Below are 26,769 nucleotides of genomic sequence, written 5' to 3'. Positions count from 1 at the left end.
CTTCCAAACCTTGCACAGAAGAGGCCTGTTTTATTATATAAATCCATCATAAAGTTATAGGGGAGTAGTTGCCCTGTACACATCACAGTCAAGAGTTCATTTGAAAGCTGCTGATGTAGTAATTGCAGTGAGCAATATACACATTGTGCAGTAACACAATTATAGGATGCCACAAAATGGTGTAGAGAAAGCACACAATAACATACTGAAACAATTCTGTGTTATTGGTGTACTGCCAGGTCACTTGCAGGCAGGCTAGTCTAATCCCGCATAGATAAGTGCTTCTTTAAATGGCCATGCAGAAGCAACCTTGGGGTTGTAGATGTTTTGTTTCTATGGTACTACCCACCAGCAAATGCAGAATTTTGTGCTAAGAGTAGAATCAGGATTGGGTCAGCCTATCTCTGCTGTGCTTATCCTGGTCATCCTTCAAAATGTATTACTACTGACCATCCTGCTGCCCAATCATAAAAAAAGCATTCCCCCTTAAAATCAAGAAGATTGCATCTGTTTTGTAACGTGCAAACTTGCGCTGGCATAATCTACAAATAAGAATGAATCATTTTTTCCTTGTTTAGAGGCCCAACACTAGTGCTTAATTTTTCTGTGATTTTTCTGTTTTTCCGTCAGTGTGTGGACAGCCAACCCGCTCTTTGCCGGGAATAATTAAACGCATCATCGGAGGGCGGAGCGCAGAGCCTGGCTTCTTCCCGTGGCAGGTTCTCATTGTGGTGCAAGACATGTCCAGAGTCCCTGATGACAAGTGGTACGGCAGTGGGGCACTCCTGTCCGAGACTTGGGTCCTGACGGTGGCTCACGTCCTGAGATCCCAACGCAGAGACTACACGCTCACACCGGTCTCCAAGGATCATGTCACGGTCTACCTGGGGCTGCACGACGTCAGGAGCAAAATGGATGCTGTGAACAGGTCCGTGGAGAAGATTATCTTGCACGACAGTTTCAACCCAAAAACGTACAACCATGACATTGCCCTAGTTAAGCTGAAGGAGAAAGTGGTCCTGAGTCCATACATCATGCCAGTTTGCCTCCCTCAGTTTGAGCACGAGCTGGAAGGCCCCTACCCCAACACTCTGGGCCTTGTGGCAGGCTGGGGCATTTCCAACCCCAATGTCACTGTGGACGAGGTGGTCAGCTCCGCCATGATAACGCTTTCTGACGTCCTCCAGTACGTTAAGTTACCTGTGGTGCTTCACGCCGAGTGCAAGACCAGTTACGAGTCCCGTTCGGGGAACTACAGCGTGACTGAGAACATGTTCTGTGCCGGCTACTATGAGGGTGGGAAGGACACGTGCTTAGGGGACAGTGGAAGCGCTTTCGTCATTCAGGATCCTGATACGAAGAGATGGGTGACTCAAGGTTTGGTCTCATGGGGTGGCCCAGAAGAATGTGGAAGCAAGCAGGTGTATGGAGTGTACACCAAGGTCTCCAATTACATGGATTGGCTGGGTGACAGACTGAAGTCCTGAACTGACCGGTATGCATGGAGCCTGAGCAGGAGAGGTGGCTACAGATGACTCCAGGATTAACGCGCACTCACACTCCACGATTTTCAGACTGCATTACTCCAGCTGTCCCTGTCTCCACTACAATTTTATAACATATAACTGAGCCCTATTGCTGTTAATTCCTGCTTTTCACAAAAAAAAAAACCAACAACAACAACAATATTACTGTTGTAATCTTGTTCTCCATTCCTTTTGACAAGTATTGGTTGAACTTTGGATGCTGCTGGGAACTAGAGAAGCTCAGCATAGCCCTGGGGGGGTCGTCTGGTCAAGTTCGTCAGGACCATTCAGTAAATAAGTCCGTCACGTATCAAATAATAATTGTTATAATCAAATGAAAAGTTACTGATGCAAAACGAAAAGTTGGTTGGGTTGACAAAACTACAATTACAGTCCAGACAAAGCATAAACAGTCACAAATGCAAGTTTCGGGGAGTCGCTTTAGACTCCCTTGCCTCCAAGATATGAGAATTTTCTGATGCTTCTACCGACTCTCCCCTTGTACCCTGCAGCCTTTGCATCCCATCTCACTCCTCAGATCAGGATGGTAACAACCTCAGGTTTAAGCGTCAAATATTACTCCAGGGTCACTGGACTAGAAGGCCCCTTTTTGTTTCTCCTCACGAGCAGGAAGGCTGATCTCCTTCCTTTCCAACTCTGATCTCCTCCCGAGAGCCGGCCCGTCTACAGCTGCCCCTCTCTCAGAAGGCTCCACAACTCCTCCTAAGGACCCTCATGTAAACATTGAAATCCCCTCCTATTGGGGCAAGGATATGCAAATACACTACACCCTCATATTCATACACTGTGAGGAGCCTAGAGGTCCTTGCACTATAATGGACATAGCAAATACCCCACTAATCCCTATCAAAAACACAGGGAAAATATATGAAGTGTATATTGCATGGAATAAAATACATAGCCAGCTGTCTCAATGGTGATTAAAGTGTGAGCTCCAGTCTGTTCCTTTTGTCTCTGTAGTTAGACGGCTGCCTGAGCTCCTTTGCTATAATCATAGTCTGTGTTCTCCAGATACAGAGCCTGGACTAAAGGCCAACATGTTGCATCTCCGTCCCTGGGAAGGTCACCAGGGCAGGGCTCCCTCTGGTAATATGGGAGGACAATTCCACTCTTTTGTTACGCAAGAGGCAAAAAATGCGCCTCCCTATTGTGCGACTGACCAATGGGGAGGCAGCGCTTGCTGATGATGTCACAAGGCAGCCGTGAAGCAGCAGAACTAGCAAAGGTGCAGAAAGCTGTAGCCTCACTCCCTGTCACATGTCAGCAGCAGATTACGAGAGTGCCTTTCCTGAAAACCCTTCTGAAATGCCAGTAAGCAGGAAAATGCTGTAATCAAGAATCAGTTCCCACGGAGTTGGCAATCACTCCCTCTAGTGCTTAAGGGTTCCAGGGCAGATCTAGACTGGGGACCCCAGTCCCGATGGTTAAAGTGACGAATAACGACCCCGCGTTACCTCGTTAATCCTGCTCTCCTGGGGATATTTTTTTTTATTTTTAGCTTCACTTTAGCTTTTCTGTTCTCATTTTTACATCGTACTGTGCTTTCGTTTCCCGTTTCCCCTTTGTAATCCTTTGTTGAGAGGTGGGTTCAGAGCCCTGCCTGGGTTCCTGGGCTCTGTCTCGGTCGAGCACACGGTATAGCGGACCGGCGGGGGGGGGGCAGGCTGACCTCTCTGTGTATGTGGCAAGCGTGGACTGAAGGTTCTGGAGGAACCCCCTGCAGTCTCTCTTCCCTGAGAGATCGTTCCCAGACACACAATTCAAGCTGGAAGCCAGGCGTTGTGTTTCCAGTAGCGCCTGTTTCGCTTGCAGGAGTTAGAGCCACCCCTTGTACGGTGCAACAGCAGCCCTGCCACGCAGGGCCTCCGGAGGAGACTAGCAAACTGCCGAGAGCCGACTTCACAGCAAAGTGAAGGGGGAAATCATAGCCGGCTGGGCTGAGGTTCCCTACTCCGGTGAGCTGTTGATACTCTGGTCTTCTCAGTCGCACCACGTCAGTTCTGAGCTTGAAGGGAGAGCTTCCCAAAAAAAAAAAAAGGTTGCCTGCTTTTTGTAGCAGGCCCAAAAACCTAGGAGCAAGGAAAGGCGCTGGAAGCTTCCATCGTGGAAGAAGAGCTGAGCACAAGCACTGCAGGCCCTTCGGCTCCCTCCTACAGACTGGTCACAGTAACAATGGTTTTCAACGTCTGGAGGTCTCCCCCCCCCCCACACACACACACGCGCATCAGGGGTCTTTCTAGATGACCAGCAGAGGCTTAAAGGCAGCAGGATCCTCCAGAGGTCCTTGGAGCGCTTGGCAATCGTGCGACAGGGCCTACGCTTACATTTTTTCTGTGCAGGGAAGTCCCGAGGAGTCAGGACTCGTTTCGCCCAGGGAAGCGCAGCCTCGGGGGGGGGTTGGATCCTGTGATATCCGGACTCAGTGTCACACGTTCCTTACAGCACCGTAACCTCAGCTTTGGTGCGACAGAGAGGGGGGGGGGGGGGGGGGGAGGCAGTGGCCCTGCTACCATCCTTTGATGGCCCGGGGCCTGGTTACTGGCTCGGGTCTTACGATTCCCAGGCAGGGCCAGGGCTGGAAATGCTATAGAGGCAGCTCTCACAGCCTCTGGGGGGGGGGGGGAACAGGAGAGCCCCAGTCATCGGGTAACGGTTCCTAGCGCCGGAAGAGTAGCTTCAGGCCTTGGGTAAGTCACTTCGCCCTGCGCGGCCTCGGGTACAAACTTAAGACTGTGAGCCCTCCAGGCACCGGGAAATACCCACCGGACCCGAGTGCAATCCGTTAGGGCCCGTGAGCACAGGGTTCCAGGAGGAGCCACGGAGTAAGTTTGTTTAATAAATGTTTTTTTTTTTAATAAAATGCTACTGACATCATAGGGGCAACAATCAAGCCGCCCTCATCGATGTCTGCCCCCCCTGGAAACCTGCTGTTTCTGCTGCTGCTGGAACGTGGAGGGAGAGGGTGGGCATAAGGCAGCGTGAGATGGTGTGCGTTAGTCCGGATCATGAGTTGCGTCGAGCGAGCTACGCAGGCAGGAGGCGGCGCACCATCAACCCATAGTGCCTCAGAGGAGGGTGAAGCGTCTGAGTGATTAGTCACGCCGGATTGGGGGTGACTGTGGTAGGCCTAGAAATATTAGGGGGTCTCACCAGCACCACCCCACCCTCTGGTTTGTTTTGGGGGGTTTTTTGTAATTATTATTTTTATTCACAATGATGAGGCAGCATACAAACAAACAGATATACCCAAATAGGGTCGGTACAGAAGTTCAAGGAAAAGAAACACACAATTATTACTAAACAACCAATACTGATCTATCCAGACCCCAAAAGTCATGTAAATCTTATATAATAATACATAATAATAATACATTATATATTATAAGACATGCCTCTGTCTCAAAGCCAAATAAAATAATTATACTGCACTCTCACCGTGGTATTTCAAATAAATATCTCCCATTCCCCCCTGATTATCTCTCATTCCTCCCCCCCCCCCACACACACTGGCAATACGGTTTCCAACAGAACCTGAGAGGACTGTAAGCATATTAGATGGCGTCAGTGTGGCGTGCAGGTAGCTCATCATTACACGGAAGTACGCAAAAGGTTGGTACAGCATAGAAGGTTATCTGAGCATAACCCCGCTCGCAGCCCATAGCCGTTCCTAAACTATGTTTTTTTTGCTTTTCCAGCCGATAGCCAAAAACACTGCCCCGCATCCCGAAATTTCTGCATTTTATCATGACTTAAAGCGGTCGCTTTTTCCATGCAATAGATCCACTCTGGTCTGGGAAGTACAGTTTTGAAAGAGGGTGCCCTAACGTCTCTCCACTGTTTTGCTGTAACTCCCCTAGTAGCGAGAAATTAGTAGCATGGATAATCACGAGCTGCTGAGAGGATGGCACTGTCCGAAGGGAAAGTTCAATAAGACTGCCAGTGGAGTAGACGTTATAGGGAGGCGCAGCGGTTCTTGCAGGCAACCTGCCGCCCGGCTCCAGAGCTGTTGGATAACTGGGCACCCCCACCACATGTATAGTCAAGTCTCCCAAGTTACATTTCCTTCAGCAATCTCGGCTAATAGTAGTATATGACATCTTGTTTAACTTAACTGGAGCCATATACCATCTATATAGAATTTTGTAGCTGTTTTCCTGTACTTGCGCGGATATGGAGCTGCGACGGGCTATCATGAAGCATAAATCCCAATCCTCCTCTGATAACGTTTGCACTAACTCCCGTTCCCGAGCTCGCATGTGAACGTCTTTCTTTCCATTAGTGCTATGGAGCAGCATATATAATTTAGAGATTGTTCCTATTATCGTGTGGGCCTTTCCACATTAGCCTTCAAAAAGGGTTTTCCCTGTAGATAGATCTTCTTGAATCTGATTAGTAGATATAAAATGTCATAATTATATATTATATATATATATATATATATATATTATATATTATATATAATCAAATATATATATTATATATAATCAAATCACTGTGAACCTAGAAGATGTGGTAGGCCTGATTGACAAACTGAAGAGTAGTAAATCACCTGGACCGGATGGTATACACCCCAGAGTTCTGAAGGAACTAAAAAATGAAATTTCAGACCTATTAGTAAAAATTTGTAACTTATCATTAAAATCATCCATTGTACCTGAAGACTGGAGGATAGCAAATGTAACCCCAATATTTAAAAAGGGCTCCAGGGGCGATCCGGGAAACTACAGACCGGTTAGCCTGACTTCAGTGCCAGGAAAAATAGTGGAAAGTGTTCTAAACATCAAAATCACAGAACATATAGAAAGACATGGTTTAATGGAACAAATTCAGCATGGCTTTACCCAGGGCAAGTCTTGCCTCACAAATCTGCTTCACTTTTTTGAAGGAGTTAATAAACATGTGGATAAAGGTGAACCGGTAGATATAGTATACTTGGATTTTCAGAAGGCGTTTGACAAAGTTCCTCATGAGAGGCTTCTAGGAAAAGTAAAAAGTCATGGGATAGGTGGCGATGTCCTTTCGTGGATTGCAAACTGGCTAAAAGACAGGAAACAGAGAGTAGGATTAAATGGGCAATTTTCTCAGTGGAAGGGAGTGGACAGTGGAGTGCCTCAGCGATCTGTATTGGGACCCTTACTGTTCAATATATTTATAAATGATCTGGAAAGAAATACGACGAGTGAGATAATCAAATTTGCAGATGACACAAAATTGTTCAGAGTAGTTAAATCACAAGCAGATTGTGATAAATTGCAGGAAGACCTTGTGAGACTGGAAAATTGGGCATCCAAATGGCAGATGAAATTTAATGTGGATAAGTGCAAGGTGATGCATATAGGGAAAAATAACCCATGCTATAATTACACGATGTTGGGTTCCATATTAGGTGCTACAACCCAAGAAAGAGATCTAGGTGTCATAGTGGATAACACATTGAAATCGTCGGTTCAGTGTGCTGCGGCAGTCAAAAAAGCAAACAGAATGTTGGGAATTATTAGAAAAGGAATGATGAATAAAACGGAAAATGTCATAATGCCTCTGTATCGCTCCATGGTGAGACCGCACCTTGAATACTGTGTACAATTCTGGTCGCCGCATCTCAAAAAAGATATAATTGCGATGGAGAAGGTACAGAGAAGGGCTACCAAAATGATAAGGGGAATGGAACAACTCCCCTATGAGGAAAGACTAAAGAGGTTAGGACTTTTCAGCTTGGAGAAGAGACGACTGAGGGGGGATATGATAGAGGTGTTTAAAATCATGAGAGGTCTAGAACGGGTAGATGTGAATCGGTTATTTACGCTTTCGGATAGTAGAAAGACTAGGGGACACTCCATGAAGTTAGCATGGGGCACATTTAAAACTAATCGGAGAAAGTTCTTTTTTACTCAACGCACAATTAAACTCTGGAATTTGTTGCCAGAGAATGTGGTTCGTGCAGTTAGTATAGCTGTGTTTAAAAAAGGATTGGATAAGTTCTTGGAGGAGAAGTCCATTACCTGCTATTAAGTTCACTTAGAGAATAGCCACTGCCATTAGCAATGGTTACATGGAATAGACTTAGTGTTTGGGTACTTGCCAGGTTCTTATGGCCTGGATTGGCCACTGTTGGAAACAGGATGCTGGGCTTGATGGACCCTTGGTCTGACCCAGTATGGCATTTTCTTATGTTCTTATGTTCTTATAAGCGAAAAGATCTTTATCTGTAAGTTGGAATTTTTCTTTTAATAACTCAAAAGGGGCCATTGACTGCTCTTGCCACACCTACCCCAGTGTAGTTAACCCATTTTTGGAACCCTCGACTTTCTCTTCCTGCAGGAAAACTTTCACAATTTGATAAAGCGATGAAGTAAGGGCCGGATTTTAAAAAGGTTACGCGTGCCGGGCCTATTTTAAAAAGGCCCGGTGATGCGTGTAAAGCCCCGGGACGAGTGTAAGTCCCGGGGCTTTACTAAAGGGGCGTCCAGGGAGGGGCCAGAGGGCTCCTACACAGCTGCCATTGCTGCTGTGTCGAAGGATCGCGGGCCGGCAGGCTGCCGACGCGCCCAACTTGCACCTGCCTGAAGACAGATACAAAAGGTAAGATAAACATTTTGGAGGGGATAGAGTAAGGCTAGAGGGGAAAGATTAAGGGAAGGGGTGGGAAGGTTAGGTTGGGGGAAGGGAAGTTCCCTTCCAGGCCGCTCCGATTTCGAGGCGGCCTGGGAGGGAATGGAGGAAGACAGCGCGGCTTGGCGCATGCAAGGTGCACAATTGTGCACCCCCTTGCGTGTGCTGACCCCTGATTTTATAACTTGCGCACGCCTGCGTGTGCAAGTTATAAAATCGGGCATACATGTGTGCGCGCCGGGTAGCATACGAACATGTACGCCGCGCGCCTTTTAAAATCTATCCCTAAGTGTATTGCCGGCGACCCAGTAGTGACTGTGTCCACAACCTCCATGTCATCAATGTAGTAGCGGTGCAGGGTAACATATATGTAGGATCATATTGAATTTTCCCGGGTTTCCAGATTAAATCTCTCATATTTCCACCTAGAAACTTATCTTCCTCAATAGCCACCCATTTTTTAGATCTAACCTTATTATGGAGGTCCACCACTGCTTTTAAATGTGAGGCTGCATAATTTTTAACGATATTAGGGACCCCCAATCCACCGATAGACTTGGTTTGGTATAGCACATTTCTGGATACTCTTGGTGGTCTTCTCTTCCAAACGAAGGAAAACATTTTCCTCTGCAATGCTTTTAAGTTGCCAGCCGGCACAGGGCACGGCAGGGTTTGAAAGAAGTATCCCAGTTTTGGTAAGAGAGACATTTTTACCGCCGCTATCCTTCCTAGCCACGATGTGGTCAGTCGTTCCAAAGCCTCCGGATTTTTACCCAGTTTTTTAAAAAGCGGGGTTTAAATCCAAACACAATAAATCGGAATGTTCTGATCCCAACATTATTCCTAGATATCTCACTGCTTCATTCGCCCATTGAAAAAGGAACTGCTTTTTAAGGTTTGCAGCCATCCCTTCAGGTAATGAGATAGGTAGTAACTCTGATTTATCATTATTAATTTTAAATCCTGAAACTTTCCCGTAATCTTCCTATTCAGTGATTACCTTGATCAAGGACTGCTCTGGGTCTGATAGGGTAAACAAGATGTCATCGGTATATAAGGAAATATTATACTGTTTTTCCCCTATTTGGATATCCTTGATGGCCGGGTTTTGTCTAATTTTCTCCACAAGTGGTTCTACACATATTGCAAATAATAGGGGTGATAGCGGACACCCTTGTCTTGAGCCTCTTTGTATAGAAATGTTTTGGGAATATCCCCGATTTACTTTGATGCAGGCTGCTGGGCTTTGGTATAACGATCTCACCCATCTTAAGAAACACGCATTAGTCCTATCTTTTCCATTACATGAAAGAGAAATGACCAATGCACCCGTTCAAAGGCTTTTTCAGCGTCCACTCCAAGTAACACTGAGGGTACCTTGCGTTGTTTTGCACTGTGAATGAGGTTATTGACTTTTCTAACATTGTCTCCCGCCATCCGCCCCGGCATAAAACCTCCCTGGTCATCATGAATCAGGATGGGGATAACCAATGACAAACTTTTTGCTAGCATTCTGGCTAATATTTTTGAGTCTATTTTTATGAGAAATATCGGGCGATATGAGCTACATAGCTTCCAGTCTTTCCCTGGCTTGGGGAGTATTGTTATGCTGGCTACATTAGAAATAGATGGTATCTGCCCTTTCTGTTCTGAGAAAATTGAACATCTCTGCTAGGGGGTCGACCAGTAGTTCTTTGAACTTTTTATAGGAATGTAGCTATCTATACCTGGGGCTTTTCCCAGTTTCAACTCCATAATAGCCTCCAAAACTTCGGCAGTGGAGATAGGCTGCCTTGATTTCTCCCCCAAATCTGTATCTAGTCAGGGAAGCTGAACATCCGCTAAGAACTTTGGTATCTCAATCTCTGCCACAGTGGAGTCTCTTGCATATAATTCAGTGTAATAGTGATTGAACTTCTCCCTTATTCCCTCCCCGTCTGTAATCATTGATCCATTCCTATCTTTAATTTTAATTATCTGAGCTTGGGACATTCATTTTTTTAGCGCTTGGATCAATAGCTTTCCAGCCTTATTGCCTTGTTCATATTGGGTTTGCTTTTTAAGATTCATTTTCAACGCTATTTCTTCAGCCTCTAGTAGTTGTAATTTGTAGCGAATGTCTCTTAATTCCGGCCATAAACTGTGAGAATTGTTTCTCTTGTGGACCGCTTCTACCTTCTGCAGCTGATCTTTCAATGATTGGCATTGCTGTTCTTTCTCCCGTTTTTTTTATATGAGGCTAAAGAGATTAAGCTCCCCCTCACGACTGATTTTAGGCAATCCCAAAGTACAACAGGGTTTGTATCTGGAATCTTATTAAAATGTAGATATTCTGAGATTGCTTTATTGATGTGTAATACTGCATCACTATCCGTTAATAAGGAGTTGTTTAGTTTCCAGAACTTCCTTCCATCATCTTGCGAGCCACCTGTTAGTTCCCACCACACTGGGGCGTGGTCTGACCATGATATGTTACCTATTCCTGTACCCCTCCTATGTAGCACTAATGACTTTTCTACTAAGAAGAAGTCAATTCTAGTATACGTGTCATGGGATCTTGAGTAGAAAGAAAAATCTTTCCCCAGTGGGTGTCTGTTTCTCCACACGTCTATCAAGTTCCATTTGTGCATGAATCGTAGAAGGACTTCCCTATCTTGTGTTGAGTGATGCACCCTCCTTTGGAGCAATCAACAGCAAGATTACATACCAAATTAAAATCCTCTCCAATGATTAATTTCCTACCAGTGCATTGTAGTAATAACTTATCCAAAGTCTAAAATAGCTCTCTCTGGAAAGTGTGTAGAATGTATAATTCTTTATTGAGTAATAAATGCACTATTAAAAACCTTCCCTCCTCATCTCGCTACACATAAGTCACCTGCGCCTGGAGGTCTTTGGCAATAAGTATCTCCACCCCTGTGTATTTATGAATTGGGGTGTTAGCTGCCAAGATTATCTGATTGAAATGTGGGGACACTAGCAAGTGTTCGTCCCTTTTTCTCAGATGCATTTCCTGGATGAACGCAACTGATGTCTTCAGAGATAGCAATTCCTTAAACATAATATTCTTTTATATGGAGAATTCAAGCCCTTAACATTTAAGGAAATGAACTTAATAGTTGCCATTTTTACTAATCATTTTAACTCTAAATGTACATAACCAACATTTCTCACGCATAAGCCTTTCCCATCGAAAATTATATCTGAATTACCTTAGGAGATGTCATAACATTATAGAAAACCACCATTTGTTCTCCCGTTGCCATTGCCAGAATCCCGCCCCAGCCCTTCCCCCCCCCCCCCCCACTTGCTCACTAAATGCCACCGCCGTAGCAGTGTACCCTACTTGAAATGATTCCTCCCCCCCCCCCCGCCCCCCTGTTCCCCGCTGATACCTTTCAGTCATAGATATAAGTATAATAACAGCATATTTCCCTAAAGATAAGCCAAACATAATGGAACTTTCTCAATCACGTATAAGTGAGAAGAAAGAGTGAATTCCGTTCCCGGAGTCTTAATTTTAAACCTGACTGTAGAAAAGGATTCCTTCAGTCTACTCCCTCTTGGGGAGTGCACTGGTCCGCTGGGTTCCGTTGCAGTCGAGAGTCATTCTTGCCAACTCGTTGCTACCTGGGCCTCTTCGTCTCTATCTTTCTACGGGTATTGCTGGTCTGAGGTTGTGCCGAAAATCTTGGGGGCGCTAAAATTGGAGCTGCGTCAGTCTCTGAAGAAGTCTTCGATGTGACACCACTTATGGTAACACCAGACCACATGGGAAGGGCCATTAATAGTGGATATTTTCTTTCCGGAGAAAGGAAATCACATTCTGCAAATCCTTTCGCTTCTTTAACGTAGCAGCAGTGAGGTCATTGTAAATAGCTATATTGTGCTCTTCCCAGGAGATATTTCCCATTTTCCTTGCTCACTGGATTATCTTATCCTTTAGATGGAAGTGTGGACACATGTTATGATGTCTCGCAGAAGGTTTTGCCTTAGGGCCCTGTGCGCTCGGTCGAGCACTATGTCTTCATCTTATATGTTCAGTGGCATCATCGCTGGAGTTTAGTATTGCCTGGCAAATTTTTCTAACTACTAGTCCAGTATCTTCGAAGGCCTCCAAATCCGATACCCCTCTGATTCGAATATTAGACCTTCTAAATCTGTTCTCAAAATCTTCTATTTTGAGGGCAAATTCCATATTTGATTTGTGAAGGTCTGCAACATCTTCTTTTAAGCACAAAACTTCAGAGGCCTGTTCCTCCATTGTCGCTTCCACATCTTCAACTCGCTTTCCAAAATATCCTAACTCTGTACGAAACTCAGCAAGGGCCTCTTGCATATCTTCTTTTATAGATTTAATGTCCCTTTGTATTTCTTGAAATCATTTTTGGAAGTCCTCTTTGGTAAACTCGGACGAAGAATTGTGAGGGTCTGTTGCCTCTGATGTCTTTGTAATTGTGTCGACCATGTTGTTTCGCTAGGCTCCGTTATTTCACCCAAGGCTACAAACCTTGATCCACCAGAATCAAAGGAAAAATGTTATAGATCCATGGATTTTTTTCTGGGTGATCATCTCTCGCTGCAGTCTTGATGGTTTTTGGATAGTTCCTCTTCTGATGTGCTGTTATTTTTAGAATAGTTGGGGGAACAGGTCTGGAGCAAATGGCTCAAGCATCAATCTTGGAGGGATGACGTCACTCCCCCACCCCTTACCCTCTAGTTTTGACCTTATGCTCCCTGATCCTCAGGCCTTCCCTACTACAGCCCCATCAATGCAATCCTTCCCTTCCTCCCTCTGGCCAGCAGGAGGAGAGAAAAACTTCATACCATATCCTCCTTCTCCACCGACCAGCTTGTCTCTCCAGTTTCAGTGCTTGGTGTCCCAATAATCTCATCGGAGCTGCCGGCATCGCAGAGTGAAGCTAGCCAGCAGGTGAGGCAGACATAGCCAGCAATGCTGCTCTCCTCCTTTAGGCCAGAGGGAAGGGCTGGGGCAGGGGAGAGGATCATGCCAGTGGAGTGGGAGGGGGAGAGAGAGAAAGGCATACACAGGGGTAGAGGGAGTGAGGAGAGAGAGGATCATGTAGGGAAAAATGATCTTGCAGAGCAAAGAGGGTTATGCAGGGTGGGAGAGGGAAAAGCAAGGATAATCAGTGTTGGTGTAAGGCAGGGTAAGAGAAAGAGAGGCTCCTACAGAGGGGAAGGGGCGGACCCTCTGCAAAATACCTTCTTTCCCAGCCCAAGAAAAAAATAGCCTTCATATTACAGCTAGCCTAGGACTCTGGTCTCTGGATCTGGTGCGTTACCCTCCTGCCATCCTCTCTCATTTATTTATTTAATAGATTTTTATACCGTTATTCAAATAGATATCATAGCTCATGGGGCGTGCCAGGTTTCTCCTGGGTGTATGCTGGAGGGCAGTGAAAGTCCCTGTGTGTACCGGTCAGGATATGGTGAGTTACCCTCCTGCTGCCCTCTCTCATGTGGCGTGCCAGGTTTCTCCTGTGTGTACCTGTCGGGATCTGGTGTGTTATCCTCCTGCCGCCCTCTCTCACGTGGCGTGCCAGGTTTCTCCTGGGTGTATGCTGGAGGGCAGTGAAAGTCCCTGTGTGTACCTGTCGGGATCTGGTGAGTTACCCTCCTGCAGCCCTCTCTCATGTGGCATGCCAGGTTTCTCCTGGGTGCATGCTGGAGGGCAGTGAAAGTCCCTGTGTGTACCTGTCGGGATCTGGTGAGTTACCCTCCTGCCGCCCTCTCTCACGTGGCGTGCCAGGTTTCTCCTGGGTGTATGCTGCGGGGCAGTGAAAGTCCCTGTGTGCACCTGTCGGGATCTGGTGTGTTACCCTCCTGCCGCCCTCTCTCACGTGGCGTGCCAGGTTTCTCCTGGGTGTATGCTGCGGAGCAGTGAAAGTCCCTGTGTGTACCTGTGGCATGCCAGGTTTCTCCTGGGTGTATGCTGCGGGGCAGTGAAAGTCCCTGTGTGTACCTGTCGGGATCTGGTGAGTTACCCTCCTGCCGCCCTCTCTCACGTGGCGTGCCAGGTTTCTCCTGGGTGTATGCTGCGGGGCAGTGAAAGTCCCTGTGTGTACCTGTCGGGATCTGGTGTGTTACCCTCCTGCCGCCCTCTCTCACGTGGCGTGCCAGGTTTCTCCTGGGTGTATGCTGCGGGGCAGTGAAAGTCCCTGTGTGTACCTGTCGGGATCTGGTGAGTTACCCTCCTGCTGCCCTCTCTCACGTGGCGTGCCAGGTTTCTCCTAGGTGTATGCTGGAGGGCAGTGAAAGTCCCTGTGTGTACCTGTCGGGATCTGGTGAGTTACCCTCCTGCCTCCCTCTCTCACGTGGCGTGCCAGGTTTCTCCTGGGTGTATGCTGGAGGGCAGTGAAAGTCCCTGTGGGTACTTGTCGGGATCTGGTGAGTTATCCTCCTCCCGCCCTCTCTCATGTGGCGTGCCAGGTTTCTCCTGGGTGTATGCTGGAGGGCAGTGAAAGTCCCTGTGTGTACCTGTCGGGATCTGGTGAGTTACCCTCCTGCCTCCCTCTCTCATGTGGCGTGCCAGTTTTCTCCTGGGTGTATGCTGCGGGGCAGTGAAAGTCCCTGTATGTACCTGCCGGGATCTGGTGAGTTACCCTCCTGCCGCCCTCTCTCACGTGGTGTGCCAGGTTTCTCCTGGGTGTATGCTGGAGGGCAGTGAAAGTCCCTGTGTGTACCTGTCGGGATCTGGTGTGTTACCCTCCTGCCGCCCTCTCTCACTTGGCGTGCCAGGTTTCTCCTGGGTGTATGCTGGAGGGCAGTGAAAGTCCCTGTGTGTACCTGTCGGGATCTGGTGAGTTACCCTCCTGCCTCCCTCTCTCATGTGGTGTGCCAGGTTTCTCCTGGGTGTATGCTGCGGGGCAGTGAAAGTCCCTGTGTGTACCTGTCGGGATCTGGTGAGTTACCCTCCTCCCACCCTCTCTCATGTGGTGTGCCAGGTTTCTCCTGGGCGTTTGCTGCGGGGAGCACATTCTCGCCCTTCCTTCTCCTGCACGATCCAGTGATCCCAGGACTGCCAGTGCTGCCTCCCGTCAGGCCGGCTGACCTCGGTGGCTCCCCCCTGGGAGCTCCTGAGCCCCCTGCTGTAGGAGTATAGCAGTCTGCAGCAATGACCATGGAAAGTGATGGTCTGCCAGCCAGAGACAGACTTTCCTGGTCTAAGGGGATTTGCAGGTTAGGAAAGCTTCCCCCCTAATTCATGGCTCAGTCATGAGAAAACATTTAGCAGTGAATAAAATGCAGGCATGGGGGGGGGGGGGAATGGGGTTTCTGTTGCATATCTCACATTTTCTTGTTATGACCTGGCCTGAGCTTTCAGCCCAATCAGAACCAACCCATCCCTGCCGAGGCGCCGTGGTCACACACAGCCCCACCTCCGTTCACGGCTGCCAGGGAGTTTTCTCTGATAGGGCCCCACCCTATGCCCTCTGTAACAAGTCAGCACAGGGACAGCCCTCAGTGGCGGGGGTCACGGAGTTTGCACCCGCTGGGGCACACTTACACCCTAAATCCCACCCGTTGTGCATAGGCTGGGAGGCTGCTTCACGCAGGCTGGTATCCTTCCTAGGGAGTTTGTCCCCGCTGCAGCATTAACCCTGCCAAAAAGAAGGAAGATGTGCACGTCTGCTTTAATGGTAACTGTCAAATAAGGACAACTTGCTCCACCCAGTCTGCTCAGGCCTACCCTAAATTGGCTGACGGTATCTCCCAGCTGCCTGACGCACAGGCTTGACCATCTGCGCTATCCTGGATGCGGCCATTACCCTTCCTTACCGTTCTCCCTCCTACAGTGTGCTAAGGACATCTGCCAGCTGTAAAAGCTTGATAGTCTGCAGGATAACGCTTCCCTTCACCCTAGCTGGCAGGTGTGGCCAAATCAAGCTGCAGCCACCTCCCCTCACTTGTCCCTTGGAATGTACCTCCCCGCCTTGGGAGCTTGACGCCGCTGTACTTACTACCATTCTGTGCAAACTGGTTTTGTCTCCTCCTCTATCAGGCCCTCTAATGTTCCACCTGACCGAGCACATAGGTTTCCATAAGCACTCCACCATTTCTTCTACCCACTACTCCTCCACCCATTCTATCCTCTGTATCTGTCCCAAGCGTGATTATTTTTTATTAGTTTTATCTACTTGATTTATATTCTGCTCTTTTCAGACTCTTCAAAGCATATTGCATTCAGGCACTGTCGGTATTTCCCTGTCCCCAGCGGGCTCACCATCTCAGTTTGTACCTGAGGCAAAGGAGGGTGAAGTGACTTGCCCAAGGTCACAAGGAGCGGCAGTGGGATTTGAATGCTGGTCTCCCTAGTTGGCAGCCCGCTGCTTTAACCACTAGGCTACTCCGGACTGTCTGGTTATTCCAGCCTCCCCTGTGTACCGTGTATAGAAACATAGAAATGACGGCAGAAGAAGACCAAACAGCCCATCCAGTCTGCCCAGCAAGCCACGCAGTTTATCCATTTCCCCCCCCCCCCTTTTTCTCCCTCCCACCTGTCACTATTGGCTTCCAGCACCCCCCGGCCCCAACTCCCTTCCACCCCTCTACCACGCAGAGAGCAGCGCCGTATCCGCATCCCGGTGAACATCCAGCTCAATCGGGGGTAGCAACCACCGCAACAAGCAGGCCACACCCCTGCCCCATACTCTTACCCACCCCTGCTTTGTTTGTTTGTTTTTTGTTTTTGTTTTTGTTTTTTTTGGAGATGGCAGCCCTCCGTGAAGGCGGAACACCAGCCACTGGCCACTGGCATCCCGCTCCGTGAATGCCTCTGTGGCTACTGCCGCTCCGTGCAGTGTTTTGCTGCCTCCTCTTTATTTACACCCACTAGACTTGATGGATCCACAGTGTTTATCCCACGACCCTTTGAAGTCCTTCACAGTTTTAGACTTCACCACTTCCTCCGGAAGGGCATTCCAGGCATCCACCACCCTTTCCGTGAAGAATTACTTCCTGACATTGGTTCTTAGTCTTCCTCCCTGGAGCCTCAGCTCGTGACCTCCAGGCCCCTCCAGGCCCAGTGGAATTGCCCTGCCCTAGGCTTTTTTTTGTACCAAGCTTACAATTAAATTCACTTTTTATGGGGTTCTCAAGAGGTGTCTCGAACAGCAAATAAAATTTACGAGGAACAAAATGAAAAGTACAGCGATAATATATTTCTGTCGGGATAGAGTCTCCGAATGGGCCCAGTTTAGGTACATAACAACAGGAATGAGCCTCTTTCATAAGCCAGCACGTGCCGGGAATGATCTCAGTCTCTGAAATATACCGCTAGTGCTTGCACTCATAAGATGCACTACGTACGGGCAACATATTAAGGTGCGCCTGGGAAACTTTTTAATCAGGCCCTCCTTTATTGCACACTGGGCTTTGGGTTTTTTTTCCAGGACTTTCCCTCTCTGCTGTTTCCAGGACAAGGAGTTATACACAGCTTTGCTCTGCTCTACCTTGGGAAGTGCTGCCTGCCGTCCCCACAGGGTTCTCTTGGCAATGAGAGCCGTCACTGTGATGAGGTCGCAGAGCTTCGGGCATTCGCCAGGTTGTCACCTGATCTAGGGTCGATGCCGACAGATTGATCCAGCTCTGGCTTTCCCCCCATTGTATGCCTGGAATTTTTACCCTCGATTTTTCTAGGAAAATGCAGAAACTACAAGTCCCCGGAAGTGGCGTCCCATAAAAAGCTGCCAGTAAAAGTATTTTAGACTGTTGGAATCTGCCTAGAACAGCACCTGGTAATAAGCAGAATACAAATTATTGTATATAAATAAATGAGTTAAAAAAAATCAGACTGGATCGGTCTCTCAGGGCTGACCTGGGTTAGCTGGCAACCCTAGTGGCCATCCAAACTCCATGTGCCCATGAATTGTGATGATGTAGTCCAGAAATCCCATCCCACATCCAAAGGCATTCTGCAAGACCAGAAGGATGAGAGCTGGAAGACCAGGACTGGATCAACAGTATATGATGACCGAATTTGGCTGCAGGAATATTGTACTATAGAAACATAGAAACATAGAAATGACGGCAGAAGAAGACCAAATGGCCCATCCAGTCTGCCCAGCAAGCTTCCCTCATTTCTTCTCCCATACTTATCTGTTTCTCTTAGCTCTTGGTTCTAATTCCCTTCCACCCCCGCCATTAATGTAGAGAGTGGTGGAGGAGCTGCATCCAAGTGAAATATCTAGCTTGATTAGTTAGAGGTAGTAGGAGTAGTAACCGCCGCAATAAGCAAGCTACACCCATGCTTATTTGTTTTTACCCAGATTATGTTATACAGCCCTTATTGGTTGTTTATCTTCTCCCTTGCCGTTGAAGCAGGGAGCTATGCTGGATATGCGTGAGGTATCAGTTTTTTTCTTCTCCCCTGCCGTTGAAGCAGAGAGCTATGCTGGATATGCATCGAAAGTGAAGTATCAGGCACATTTGGTTTGGGGTAGTAACCGCCGTGACAAGCCAGCTACTCCCCGCTTTGTGAGTGTGAATCCTTTTTTCTTCTCCCCTGCCGTTGAAGTTATGCTGGATATGCGTGAAGTATCAGTTTTTCTTTTCCCCTGCCGTTGAAGCAGAGAGCTATGCTGGAAATTCGTGATGTATCAGTCTTTCTCCGATGCCGTTGAAGTAGAGAGCCATGCTGGATATGCGTCGAGAGTGAAGTATCAGGTACATTTGGTTTGGGGTAGTAACCGCCGTAACAAGCCAGCTACTCCCCGCTTTGTGAGTGCGAACCCTTTTTTCTTCTCCCCTGCCGTTTAAGCAGAGAGCTCTGCTGGATGTGTGAAGTAACAGTTTTTCTTTTCCCCTGCTGTTGAAGCAGAGAACTATGCTGGATATGCATTGAAAGTGAAGTATAAGAATGGAGTGATCAAGCTAGTTGAAAGGCATCAGGAATAGAGGAAGGTGGAGGTAGTAATTTGGTTATTTGGTTTGGGGTAGTAACCGCCGTAACAAGCCAGCTACTCCCGTCTTTGTGAGTGCAAATCCTTTTTTCCACATTTCCTCTTGCTGTTGAATCTTAGAGTGATGTTGGAGTCACAGTAACCATGTGTATGTTTATTGACTAAGGGTATTGTCTCCAGGCAGTAGCCATCATTCTGGCGAGTCACCCACTCTTCATTGGCGGCCTCTTGACTTTATGGATCCACAGTGTTTATCCCACGCCCCTTTGAAGTCCTTCACAGTTCTGGTCTTCACCACTTCCTCCGGAAGGGCATTCCAGGCATCCACCACCCTCTCCGTGAAGAAATACTTCCTGACATTGGTTCTGAATCTTCCTCCCTGGAGCTTCAAATCGTGACCCCTGGTTCTGCTGATTTTTTTCTTATGGTAAAGGTTTGTCGTTGCCTTTGGATCATTAAAACCTTTCAAGTATCTGAAAGTCTGTATCATATCACCTCTGCTCCTCCTTTCCTCCAGGGTGTACATATTTAGATTCTTCAATCTCTCCTCGTACGTCATGCGATGAAGATCCTCCACCTTCCTGGTCGCCCTTCTCTGTACCGCTTCCATCTTGTCTTTGTCTTTTTGTAGATACGGTCTCCAGAACTGAACACAGTACTCCAGGTGAGGCCTCACCAAGGACCTGTACAAGGGAATAATCACTTCCCTTTTCTTACTCGATATTCCTCTCTCTATGCAGCCCAGCATTCTTCTGGCTTTTGCTATCGCCTTGTCGCATTGTTTCGCAGACTTCATATCATTAGACACTATCACCCCAAGGTCCCTCTCCTGCTCCGTGCACGTCAGCCTTTCCCCCCCCATCGAATACAGTTCATTCGGATTTCCGCTCCCCATATGCATGACTTTGCACTTCTTGGCATTGAATCTCAGCTGCCATATCTTCGACCACTCTTCCAGTTTCCTTAGATCCCGTCTCGTTCTCTCCACTCCTTCCGGCGTGTCCACTCTGTTGCAGATCTTAGTGTCATCCGCAAAAAGACAAACCTTACCTTCTATCCCGTCCGCAATGTCGCTCACAAAGATATTGAACAGGACCGGTCCCAACACCGATCCTTGCGGTACACCACTTAAAACCGCTCTCTCTTCAGAGAAGGTTCCGTTTACCATCACACATTGTCTTCTGTCCGTCAACCAATTTGCAATCCAGGTCACCACCTTGTCACTCACTCCCAAGCTTCTCGTTTTATTCACCAGTCTCCTGTGTGGAACCGTATCAAAAGCTTTGCTGAAATCCAAGTATATGACATCGAGCGCTCTTCCTTGGTCCAATTCCTTGGTTACCCAGTCAAAAAAGTCAATCAGATTTGTCTGACAGGATCTTCCCCTGGTGAATCCATGTTGCCTCTGGTCCATCAATTCTCCGGACTGTAGATAGTTCACTATTCTCTCTTTCAGCAGAGACTCCATTACTTTTCCCACCACCGAAGTGAGGCTAACCGGCCTGTAGTTGCCAGCCTCCTCCCTGTTCCCACTCTTGTGAAGCGGGACCACCACCGCTCTTCTCCAGTCTCTCGGCACCACTCCCGTTTCTAGGGATCTATTGAACAGGTCACACAGCGGACCCGCCAGAACATCTCTGAGCTCCCTCAATATCCTTGGATGAATCCCATCAGGCCCCATGGCTTTGTCCACTATCAGGTTCTTTAGCTCTTCCCACACATTTTCTACTGTAAAAGGATTTTCATCTATTCCACTTCCCTCCAGTTTCTTGTTGTGTAGAGATGGTCCTTCTCCAGGGTCTTCTTTAGTGAACACAGAGCTGAAGTATTCGTTTAATATTTCTGCCATTTCTTCGTCTGTCTCCACACATTGATCATTACCACCTTTCAATTTCACTATACCACTTTGGACCTTTCTCTTTTCGCTGATGTATCTGAAAAATGTTTTGTCACCATTTTTTATCTCCTTGGCAATCCTCTCTTCTGCTTGATTTTTTGCCAACTTGATTGTTTTCTTCGTCTCCCTCAGTTGATACAAATATTCTTCTTTGTGCTCCTCCCTTTGGGATCCTTTATATTTCTTGAATGCTGTTCTTTTAGCTTTAATTTTGTCAGCCACCTCCTTTGAGAACCAGATAGGTTTCAATTTTCTTTTGCTTTTCTTTATGTTTCTAACATATAGAGCAGTTGCCTTGGTGATTGCTCCTTTTAGATTGGTCCACTGCTGATCCACATCTCTCTCGTTCTCCCATCCTTTAAGTTCTTCCTCCAGGTACTTTCCCATTTCCTCAAAGTCTGTGTTTTTGAACTGTAAAACTCGGGTCTTTGTGGTTCTTTTCCCTATTCTATTAGTGATATTAAACCATACCGTTCGATGATCACTGCTGCTGAGGTGGGCGCCCACCTGGACATCTGAGACATTATCTGCATTATTGAGCAATAAGTCGAGTATAGCACCTTCTCTCATGGGTTCCAACACCATTTGTTTGAACAAAGATACTTGCATGGCATCCATTATTGCTCTACTATTTTTAGTTTCTGCAGAGGGGATTTTCCAGTCTACATCTGGCATATTAAAGTCACCCACGATCACCACTTCTCCCTTCTTACCTATCTTATGGATGTCTTCAATCAGATCTCTGTCCAGCTCTTCCTTTTGGTTTGGAGGCCTGTAAACCACTCCAATATAAATGGACACTCCGTCATCTTTTTTTAGGTCGACCCATAGAGCTTCTTCTTTACCCCAACTTCCTTGTAGCTCAGATGCTTGGATGTTGTTTCTGACATAAAGAGCCACACCTCCCCCTTTTCTATCCTCTCTGTCCTTCCTTAACAAGTTGTAGCCTGGTATTGTTGTATCCCATTCATGAGATTCTGTGAACCATGTTTCTGTGATAGCAACAATGTCCAATTCTGCCTCAGCCATTAGGGCCTGCAGATCAGGGATTTTATTTCCCAAACTATGAGCATTTGTGGTCATAGCCTTCCAGGTACTCTCTTTAAGGTTATTGCTTTTCCTGGACTCCTTATGAGATATTAGTTGAGATTTGTTATTCACTTTACTCTTTCTGTTTGTAGTTGTGCCACTGTTGACAGAGTTATCCATCTCAATTAGATTTTTCTTTTGGTTATGGATCTTGAAATACTGCATGCATTGTGTTTTTTCTCTCTTTTCTGTTAATACTGCAATGTTTTTTTCAAGAACTTCCTCAGTTTTTAATATAGAGAGGGCTTGTTCTTTTTGCATTTGGTACATTGTGTGTCTCCTTATCACAGGTCTAATTCTACCAGAGCCCACTGTAATCCTGGATTGTAAAGAATTTCTTAATGACCTGTTTGAGTGGGAGGGTGTACCTGTTGGCTGCTCATCTGTCAAGAATGGATGACTTTGGGTCCTACCTGAGCGTAATGGATCTCCTTTTCTTGACTCCTGGTTTTTCCGTGATATTGGGGAATTATTATCTGTGTAATGCAATGTGGGTGTAATACTTTTAATTGAAGCTAATTGAGCTTTTATCTCAGTCAGCTCCATTTTCAAGGAAGAGAGTTGTGCACAAATTGGGCAAGCTCTAAGTTTCCAGATGCTTTCCCTCAGAATAAAGGCTCTACAGCAGTTACATTGGATAGTCCTCATCTTGGTAGTTTGTGATTTGTATTTCCTTGACTGTTACCAATGTCATCTTATTCCTCAGGTTTGCAGACTATTTCCTTTTTACAGTAATTCAAGGCATCAGCCTCCATGATATGAATTTTTTTTTTAAAATACAGATTACTGACCCCCAAAATGAGAAGCGTGCCTGCCTACCGCTGTCTTTTCCTGTGGCTGACATTCACATCTGCTCCTCCACAGCGTCCTGACCTGCAGTACTGAAGTCAGGGGCTGACAGTAACTGACATGGTCACCCTCCTGCCATCGGTTTGCTGCTCTTAAAACCTTTGGGGTAGATTTTCAAATAGCGCAATTTGGCGTACTTTTGTTGGCGCATCAGGCGCCAACAAAAGTACACTGGATTTTAGTAGATACGCGCGTAGCCGCGCAAATCCGGGATCGGCACGCGCAAGGCTATCGATTCCGTATAGCCGGCGCGCGCCGAGCCGCGCAGCCTACCTCCGTTCCCTCCGAGACCGCTCCGAAATCGGAGCGGCCTCGGAGGGAACTTTCTTTTGCCCTCCCCTCACCTTCCCCTCCCTTCCCCTCCCTTCCCCTACCTAACCCACCCGCCCGGCCCTGTCTAAACCCCTCGCTTACCTTTGTCGGGGGATTTACGCCTCCCGGAGGGAGACGTAAATCCCCACGCGCCAGCGGGCCGCTAGCGCGCCAGGATGCGACCTGGGGGCGGGTCTGGAGGGTGCGGCCATGCCCCCGGTCCGCCCCGGGCCGTAACCACGCCCCCGGGCCCGCTCCCGACACGCCCCGAAAACGCCGCGCGGATCGGGCCCGCCCCCGACACGCCCCCCTCTGAAAATCCCGGGGCTCTGCGCGCCGGTAGGCCTATATAAAATAGGCACACCGGCGCGCAGGGCCCTGCTCGCCTAAATCCGCCCGGATTTAGGCGGATTTAGGCGAGCAGGGCTCTTAAAATCCACCCCTCACTATGTCTGTGCGAGTAAGGATGAGAAGCGGTTTTTTTTCATTTCGTTTCAATAAGCGCACACTAAAAATTAACAAAACAAACAAACAAAAAAAAATGAAAGTGGGCAAAGTAAAAAAAAAAAACCGAAATAAAAACACAAAAACAGAAAATTGCGGGCTGCGCAGCCCTAGTGATGAGCTTGTGAAAAGTTATCGACCCTCCCATGTGCTCAAGGAGCAAAACTCTCGAAAGATTTGGTCCAATAAAAAAAAAAAAGAAAAGGGCTCATCGGCAGCTTGTTTGTCGACCTTTATTGCTACATACTCAGATGGACACAGCTACCAGTGACCACAGGGTGTTCCTGGATAAGGAATTCTTCGCTGCGGACTTTGTTGTAGTAATAAGGCATTGCTACAATTATTGTCATTTCTCGGAAGGCTCACCTCATTCATCGCTACCTTTGTAGCGTGATAATACTCAGAAGGGAAGGCAGAGGATGAGTGCAATGGATACTGGACACATTTACAGACCACGGAGAATAGCAGCTCACTGTGGAGTGACCACTCCGTGGCACAGGCAGCAGGAAACCAGACTCCCCCTTCAGACTTGCACATTTATCCATTGACCACAGGAAACTGTTGCGTTGTTGCTCTACCAAAGTCATATTTCTTTCCGGTAGTGGGCGCGTCTCAGCAGAGGCCGTTCTTCGGCCATAGGCAGAACCCATGGGCAGTCTCTCACAGTAATGGCTGGTCTGGTAGGGCCTGATTTCACAATGTCAGCTTTTGACCTTCTGACCTGGGTTCAGATGTATGTAATCACGAGATGGGGGCAGAGGGGGGGGACAAAAAGGGGGTCATTCTATCCCCACCCCCAAACTGTAATTGTTTTTGTAACTAGTTCTATGCTTCTCTCCCACGTTCATTTTTATGAAGTTTTCAACAGATATACAAGACGTTAGTTCAAATACAATGGTCAACAATTTCATAAAAATGAATCCAATCCACATTGTTACGGGAAAATTATCCAGCATGCTCCCTCCCACCTCCCACCCCTACCTAAAATTCCCCCTTCCTCCCAGGGCTTAACAGGTAATTCTGTGCTGAACAGGAGTGCACCCATCCCCTTCTTTCTACCAGACTGAGCAGGGCTCACCAAGAAACTTCATGACTGGTAGAAATGTGAGTTTGTTTTTAATTAAAGCAAAAAAATGCAACGAATGAGGCCATTTTCAGTTAGCTATGAATGGAACAAACCGTTAATAGCCTCCAATGAAAATTCACGAAATTGGATATTTTCATATTCATTACATTTACATAAAAAAACAAGTCTACAGCTGCCTAGTGCTGCGGCCTAGTCCTAGGCCACACCCAGCACTGAGTACAATTGCCAGGGCCGGGGAGCACTCGACCTGGTCCCCCTTAATCCCTTCCTGGCTCCAGCTTTGAAAATGGTACCGTCCATCTTGGCACCAGGTCCGGCTCAAGGTAGGTTTTTGGTCCGTGGTAAGCCAACTAGGTCTGCCGTATCCTCACTTTACTTTAGTGATTCAGGATTTTTGTTTTTGTTTGGGGAGTTTTGTTTAAGGTTTTTTTAAGGTTTGAAAATGAACCAGACACCCCCCCCCCCCCCCCAAAAAAAAAAAACAAAAAACATTTAATGACCCAAATAAAAATGAAAAAAAAAAAATCCCTAAAACAAAAGACAAAATCGAAACATAAATTTTGGGGCTGCACGTCCCAAATGAGTGGCTCTCAATTCTTCCGAGCCTTATTCTCCATGCCTGTAAGGTTGGCAGTTAACATAAGAACATAGGATTTGCCATTCTGGAGTCAGACCAAAGGTCCATGAATTTATTTATTTTGTTTTATGTATTTATTTATTTGTACAGTTTTTTTTATACCGTTGCACAGTAAGATTCCATCGCTACGGTTCACAATAAAATATTCAAAGTCAATACATAGAAAATTTGAATAAAATCTTACAACATATTATTATAAATTAGCTTAATTTAAACAGAGTTATCTAGACTTAATAAAAAATTACTTTAAAAGAACTAAAAAGATAAAAAGAAAGATGTGTGTGGTTCAGCTTGTGGTTTGGCTTATCGCTCTCATAGGCCTGTCGGGAAAAGCCACATTTTAAGTTCTTTTCTAAACCTTTTCTTATCTTGTTGAAGCCTCAGTTCCGGTGGTAATTTATTCCATAATCTTGGTCCTGTGATTGATAAAGAGCGGTCTCTCACCTCACTTAATTGCGCCGATTTTATAGTGGGTGCCACTAACAGGCCTTTATTTTGGGATCTTAATTCTCGTTGAGGTACATGCAATCTAATTCTGGTGTTTAGCCATTCTGTCATTTCACCATAGAGAATCTTATGCATAATACGTAATGTTTTGTATGTTATTCTTTGCTCTATCAGTAGCCAGTGTAGCTCTTTCAGCACGGGAGTGATGTGGTCTCTCTCGCTGCCGTGTTTTGTAATATTTGAAGCGAGCACAAGGTTGATTTTGGGAGGCCTAACATTGCTGAATTACAATAATCCAATCCAGTGAATATTTATTATTTATTTATTTATTTAAAGTCTCTTCTATACCGATAGCCGTTTGCACATCGTATCGGTTTACATAAAACAAATAACTTTTGGGCAAGGCCCTTACAAATAACAATCGTACGACAAGTAACAAACGAAAAGTAAAGGGGAAAAGTGTGTGACAATGTATATGTTTTAGGATTCGGAACTAAAAATGGGGTATCATATGTATTTACAATATCAGGAACTATAACTAATGCTGGGGAGCATAACAATGAAAAATACGACAACTATAATACAATAAAATACAATGTACAGGAGCCAGCGTTCTTAAGGTGATCTTAATCATTTTCGAAGGAGAAGGTAACATCAATTACTCAATTGCTGTTAGGTATTTTTTATGGGGGGGGGGAAGGGAGTAAGCTTGCCGGAACAGCCACGTTTTGGTTTTTTTTTAATTTAGGTGTGGAGGTCTCAATGCGTATATCAGGAGGCAGGGAATTCCATATGGTGGGGCCAGCAAGGGAAAATGCTCTGCTCATGGTGGAGGAGAGTTTGATAGATTTGATTGATTGTGTGCG

General features: G+C 46.6%; 1 protein-coding gene across 4 annotated transcripts in view; it reads left to right on the top strand.

The window, feature by feature from the left end:
• Positions 1 to 26,769, top strand: part of MASP1 (mannan binding lectin serine peptidase 1) — a 139,374-nt gene that overhangs the window by 95,438 nt on the left and 17,167 nt on the right. Inside the window, exon 11 of one of the 4 annotated variants that reach the window (XM_029615770.1) lies at positions 631 to 2,475. The exons of 2 other annotated variants lie outside the window; for them this stretch is intronic. In XM_029615770.1, the coding sequence (XP_029471630.1) occupies positions 631 to 1,487 (857 nt within the window). In that variant the 3' untranslated portion in view covers positions 1,488 to 2,475. Of the gene's footprint in view, positions 1 to 630; positions 2,476 to 26,769 lie in introns of those variants that run through there. One more of the 4 variants, XM_029615773.1, reaches the window with a different exon arrangement.

This window comes from Rhinatrema bivittatum, chromosome 9 (genome assembly GCF_901001135.1).
Source record: "Rhinatrema bivittatum chromosome 9, aRhiBiv1.1, whole genome shotgun sequence".
Lineage (NCBI taxonomy): Eukaryota > Metazoa > Chordata > Amphibia > Gymnophiona > Rhinatrematidae > Rhinatrema > Rhinatrema bivittatum.
The sequence above is the reverse complement of the archived record's forward strand: the minus strand, read 5'-3'. Positions and strand labels throughout refer to the sequence as shown.